This window comes from Anolis carolinensis, chromosome 3 (assembly GCF_035594765.1).
Source record: "Anolis carolinensis isolate JA03-04 chromosome 3, rAnoCar3.1.pri, whole genome shotgun sequence".
Lineage (NCBI taxonomy): Eukaryota > Metazoa > Chordata > Lepidosauria > Squamata > Dactyloidae > Anolis > Anolis carolinensis.
This window is the reverse complement of record NC_085843.1, coordinates 133,099,354-133,105,478: the sequence shown is the minus strand read 5'-3', so window position 1 is coordinate 133,105,478 and position 6,125 is coordinate 133,099,354. Positions and strand designations below refer to the sequence as shown.

Below are 6,125 nucleotides of genomic sequence, written 5' to 3'. Positions count from 1 at the left end.
CGGTGGCCGGCCCCCCGGGTCTGAGGGGCTTGGGCCCACATTTCCTTTTTTTTGGTCTTCTCTCTCTTTCTCTGGGAAGGGTGCCGGCCAACGGTGGCCGGCCTAGTATTTTAAAGTGTGGGCCTTTTTGGCGGTGGCTTTTTCTGTCTTTTCTTTGGTCTTTGCTGCCTCTCGGCCTACGTGGCCGAGTTTCCCCGATGTACCGCCTCTCTCTTCTCTCGCCGGCTGTCGTTCTTTAGCCCTTTATGCTATTTTGCACAGAAGCCTCCTTTGGGGCGGTGTCCTCTGGTTTTTTTTCTCTCTCTCTCTCTCTCTCAGGGATGCGTGCCGGCAAACAGTGGCCGGCCCGGCTTAATGTATGGGCCTTGTCGCCTGTGGCTTTTTTCTTTCTTTTCTTTTCTTTTCTTTTCTTTTTGCTGCCTCTCGGCCTACGTGGCCGAGTTTCCCCCGATGCACCGCCTCTCTCTTCTCTCTCGGCTGTCGTTCTTTACCCCTTTATGCGAGTTTGCACCGAAGCCTCCTTTGGGGCGGCGGCCCCTCTTTCTTCCTGTCTGGGAATCGTGCCGGCCAACGGTGGCCGGCCTAGTATTTTATAGTGTGGGCCTTTTTGGCGGTGGCTTTTTCTGTCTTTTCTTTGGTCTTTGCTGCCTCTCGGCCTACGTGGCCGAGTTTCCCCCGATGCACCGCCTCTCTCTTCTCTCTCGGCTGTCGTTCTTTACCCCTTTATGCGAGTTTGCACCGAAGCCTCCTTTGGGGCGGCGGCCCCTCTTTCTTCCTGTCTGGGAATCGTGCCGGCCAACGGTGGCCGGCCTAGTATTTTATAGTGTGGGCCTTTTTGGCGGTGGCTTTTTCTGTCTTTTCTTTGGTCTTTGCTGCCTCTCGGCCTACGTGGCCGAGTTTCCCCGATGTACCGCCTCTCTCTTCTCTCGCCGGCTGTCGTTCTTTAGCCCTTTATGCTATTTTGCACAGAAGCCTCCTTTGGGGCGGTGTCCTCTGGTTTTTTTTTTTTCTCTCTCTCTCTCTCAGGGATGCGTGCCGGCAAACAGTGGCCGGCCCGACTTAATGTATGGGCCTTGTCGCCTGTGGCTTTTTTCTTTCTTTTCTTTTCTTTTCTTTTCTTTTTGCTGCCTCTCGGCCTACGTGGTCGGGTTTCCCATGATGCACCGCCTCTCTCTTCTCTCGCCGGCTGTCGTTCTTTAGCCCTTTATGCTATTTTGCACAGAAGCCTCCTTTGGGGCGGTGTCCTCTGGTTTTTTTTTTTCTCTCTCTCTCTCTCTCTCAGGGATGCGTGCCGGCAAACAGTGGCCGGCCCGGCTTAATGTATGGGCCTTGTCGCCTGTGGCTTTTTTCTTTCTTTTCTTTTCTTTTCTTTTCTTTTTGCTGCCTCTCGGCCTACGTGGTCGGGTTTCCCACGATGCACCGCCTCTCTCTTCTCTCGCCGGCTGTCGTTCTTTACCCCTTTATGCGATTTTGCACAGAAGCCTCCTTTGGGGCGGCGGCCCCTCTTTCTTCCTCACAGGGAAGCGTGCCGGCCAACGGTGGCACGCCTAGTATTTCAACGTGTGGGCCTTGTCGGCCTACGTGGTCGACGTGTTTCCCACGATGCACCGCCTCTGTCTTCTCTCGCGGCTGTCGTTCTTTACCCCTTGGTGCAATCTTGCACAGAACCCTTCTTTGGGGCGGCGGCCTCTATTTCTTCCACTCAGGGAAGCTTGCCGGCCAACGATGGCCGGCCTAGTATTTCAGTGTGTGGGCCTTGCCGGATGTGGCTTATTATTTCTTTTCTTTTATTTTCATGAAATCAGCGGGGGAGGATGGGCGGGTTGTGTTTCCACAGAACACCACTCAAAGAAACAGTTAGCGGTATCCTATACTGTTCTAAATTGCTCGACAACATAATGATAGAATCATAGAAACATGGCACCAAACATCATATAATCATAAAGCTAGAAGAGACCATCCAGTCCAACGCCATTCTGCCATGCAAAAACAATATACAGTAGAGTCTCACTCATCCAACACTCGCTTATCCAATGTTCTGGATTATCCAACTTATTTTTGTAGTCAATGTTTTCAATATATTGTGATATTTTGTTGCTAAATTCGTAATTACTACGTAATATTACTGCGTATTGAACTACCTTTTCTGTCTAATTTGCTGTTAAACAAGATTTTTTGGGGCTTAATTTGAAAAATAACCTAATTTGCTGTTCAAAAGGCTTTTCCTTAATGTCTCCTTATCATCCAACATATTTGCTTATCCAACGTTCTGCTGGCCCGTTAATGTTGGATAAGCGAGACTCTACTGTATCCAGAAATATCTGGTGCTGTAACCGATATATCATTTACCGTCCCGGAATACTAGCCAGATGGCCCATGAATGGTCACAAAAGTCATAGAAATATGGTCACAGAAGTCATGGAATAATAGAAACATGGTCCCTAAAGTCATAGACTCAAAGAACCAAGTAACAGAATCATCCCAAAAGTCCTAGAATCCTAAAATGATAGAATCATAGAGTCATGGCGCCAAACATCATAGAATCATAAAGGTAGAAGAGACCATCCAGTCCAATGCTATTCTGCCATGCAAAAGCAATATAACACTCTTGCAGGCTTCATCATTACTGGATCCGTCCTTCAGGACTTTTGCAAACGTTGGATGTGCAATGTTGCTATTTCATCCAAGGCAGAAATTCAACTCATTCTTGGATGGACAAACAGAACCACAACTGCTAACGTTCCCTTAAGGCAGTGTTTCTCAACCTGTGGATCTCCAGGTGTTTTTACCTACAAGTCCCAGAAATCCCAGCCATTTTACCAGCTGTTAGGATTTCTGGGAGTTGAAGGCCAAAACATCTGGGGACCCACAAGTCGAGAACCACTGCCTCAAGGGAGAAACTGTGGCATTACCTCCGAAGTTAAAAAATTGGAAAAACCAAACTCTTCCTTGAAAAGCTGTGATTGTCTAGACATGTGGGGGTTAAATCTAGGGCAAAGGAGGGTAAAAATAGATGGGAGGGTCCAATGTGAAAGGTTTGGAACCCCTCCCCTTATATATAAAACAAAGACTCCGCCTCCAATATGTGGCATTCAGTGTGTGTCCACACCAGGGTAGAATTGGCACCATGCTCTCCAGATCAGCCATGCACGTGCCACATTATGCCCCTTCCATGTTCAGGGAGTTTGACAGATGGAAGGGCTATCTGAGCCTTGCGAAAGTGGTTACGGAGATCATCGCGGAACGCAAGAAGGTCCCATTTCCATCTCAGAGTTGGGACACAATGGAGTACGACATGCAGCTAGTCCTCAACGAGGACAACTTTGAAACAGCATCACAATGGGTTAATGGAAGCAGTTCCAGCAGCAAGAGCTCCAAAGGTAGTGCCAATGGCCAGGCTTCCCAAAACAAGGAGATTTGCAATTTCTGCAAACACAACGGGGAATCCAAGCAGGTCTATTCGTCCCACCGGCTGAAGGGGATGGACGGCACCGTGGAGTGCCCCATCTTGCGCAAATACACCTGTCCGCTCTGCGGTGCCACGGGCGAAAAGGCCCATACTTTAAAATACTGCCCACTGAGCCAAGGGAAGAGGTCGCTGTATCGCAAGTGCGGACGTAACTCGGCTGGACGCAAGGTGAGGAGATAAGAAGATCAGGAGAAGACCGAAGCATTTATTCTTAGTTTTAGTTTGACTTTGTAAAAGAACAACATTTGATTTCGAGCATCATTAACACTCTTTACATTTCCTCCCACTTTGTTTCAGGTTTGGAGAATGGAAGCCCAATTCTCTTAGACTACATTTGTGAGTCCAGAAATGTTTTTTTATGTATATTGTTGCCTTCTTTCACATTTGTTGTACCTAGGTTAATTATATTGTGTTTCTTTTAGATGTGTCAGTTGCCTAGTGTGATGACTCATGGGCCCTGCAGTCCTATTCCTGACAGTATTGTGGCAGATGAGGAGGAAAATATGGAGTTTTCCCCAGATTTCCGGTCGGAGTCAGAGCCTTGGCAGCTGCCTGAAGTTCTAGTCCAAGAACCAATTAAACCTGACCTTGGTGGGAACTCTCCCCCTTATGGGAGAAAACAGGCTTACACGACTGATAGAGGATCGAGAGAAAAATTTAGAAGTAGTGCTCGCCTTGCTGCCAAATATGCCACTGATTAGAAGTATTTCCCCTGAGAAAATACGGGGAGTCTTGCACCTGCAAGCTGGTTTCCTTCGCTCCCTGTTCTCTAGGGAAAGTGATTGTTGTTTGGGGAAACGAGACCCAATATAGGGAAATTGCGCGAAGGATTCCTTGCGGAGTCAATTCGTCAGCTCCTGGAGAGAGGTCATGTGTGTGTGGACTTCGAATCCTGTTCCTTGCCTCCTGAATCTAGTTCCAAGCCTTGTCCTCGTCTCACGGATTTACCACAGATCTTGTTCCATGCTTCAAGTTGCTTTGCCTTTAGCCACAGCTCCAGCCACGTTCCAAGTAACTTTCAGCCTTGTGTCAAGCTTCATTGGATTCAAGACTTTTTCTGTTTTCCCAACGCTTTGCTTGGCAAACCGTGTGTTGCGGTTATTGGATTATAATCTTTGGACTCTAATATTTCATATTGGACAATAATCTGCTGGACTATATTTGGCCTCATTTGAAAGGTCTGCTTCTGAACTTTATTCTACACTTGTTTTTATTGACTTTATATATTCCTTTAATAAAGATATTAGATAGAATCTGGCCTCAGTGTATGGTTATTGGTGCCCAGCAGCCTAGATCCTGACACCTTGTATCATGCTTTTTTATACATATAATCATGTTTTTTACATATGTAATATCACGTTCCTTTGACATCTGTAATTGCCTTATATCATATTTTATATTGTGTTTTATATATGCAGTTACTTTACATGTTTCTTTTATGTATGGATGTATAATTTTTACATGTTTAATTATATTATTTGCAACTATAATTGCCTAATATCATGCTTCTTTTATATATGCAATGACATCATGTTTATTTAACGTATATAAGTGCCTTATATCATGTCCGGGTTATCATGTGTGTCTCCAGAGGGATGCAGCCCTATCCTTTGCAGGGAAAATATAGAAATATCTTCTAAATGGCTACTGTCTAGAATTTTGTTTTGTAAACAAAGGAAAAGTTTATATGCTATTGGAAAGAAAGATACTATTTTATGTTTAAATTTTGGAAAGGAATAGAATTGGTTATTATTACTGTGGTCTAACCTTCAATTGTTTGCAAGTTGTTCTAAAGTTTGGATCGTAGAGTTTAATAAACAGAGTTTATGGTTTTGGCATCAAAACTGTTCATGTTGTGCTTAAATGGGATTGGATTTTCTTTAATTTGTGGCCCATAATAGGCTGGTTATAAGCCTGATCTGGAAGGCAGCCAAGGCAAAGACCATTGAGCTGCTGAACTTGCAGACTGAAAGGTCCCAGGTTCAAATCCCGGGAGCAGAGTGAGCGCCCGCTGTTAGCTCCAGCTTCTGCCAACCTAGCAGCTTGAAAACATGCCAATGTGAGTAGATGAATAGGTACCGCTGTGGCGGGAAGGTAATGGCACTCCATGTAGTCATGCCGACCACATGACCTTGGAGGTGTCTATGGACAACACTGGCTCTTGGGCTTAGAAATGGAGGTGAGCACAACCCCCAGAGTCAGACATGACTGAACTTAACGTCAAGGGATACCTTTACACACACACATATGCAGGGACTACACCAATTTAACAAAGTTTCAGCCACAAAACAAAGTTTCTAAAGTAGAGCAATGACTTTCACAGTAAAGACAACCCAATTTAACAGGAAATAAGACTTTCAAACCAGGAACAGATTTCTGCAATTATTAAAAAATGGTTCATTATAAAAGCTATGAAAATTTGCCAAAAATCAGAGGATAAGGGAAACGTTCCACATTTTGGTGAGCTATCAGTGTTAAATGTGTTCTACCACTGTACCAAGTTTGAAGAAGATCACTCAAAAAATGAGGGCGGGAGAGCCCCCTAAGTCCCCCCCCCTTCGGGCTGTTTTTGGGCCACCGCGCATGCGCGTCCGCCATTAACGAATTAATTTAGAAAATAACGAATTTTCGTTAATTTCGAAAATTTTTGGGGGCC

General features: G+C 45.4%; 1 protein-coding gene across 1 annotated transcript; it reads left to right on the top strand.

Moving 5' to 3' along the window:
• Window positions 1-2,861: 2,861 nt before the first annotated feature.
• Window positions 2,862-5,313, top strand: LOC134297592 (nanos homolog 2-like). Its single transcript, XM_062975510.1, has one exon. It carries the CDS (start codon window positions 3,014-3,016, stop codon window positions 3,647-3,649), a length of 636 nt encoding a protein of 211 aa, XP_062831580.1. The 5' UTR covers window positions 2,862-3,013; the 3' UTR covers window positions 3,650-5,313.
• The last annotated feature ends 812 nt before the right edge of the window (window positions 5,314-6,125 follow it).

Coding starts and splice junctions, on each gene's coding strand:
- LOC134297592 (XM_062975510.1), top strand. CDS start 3,014: ATGGGAGGGTCCAATGTGAAAGGTTTGGAACCCCTCCCCTTATATATA.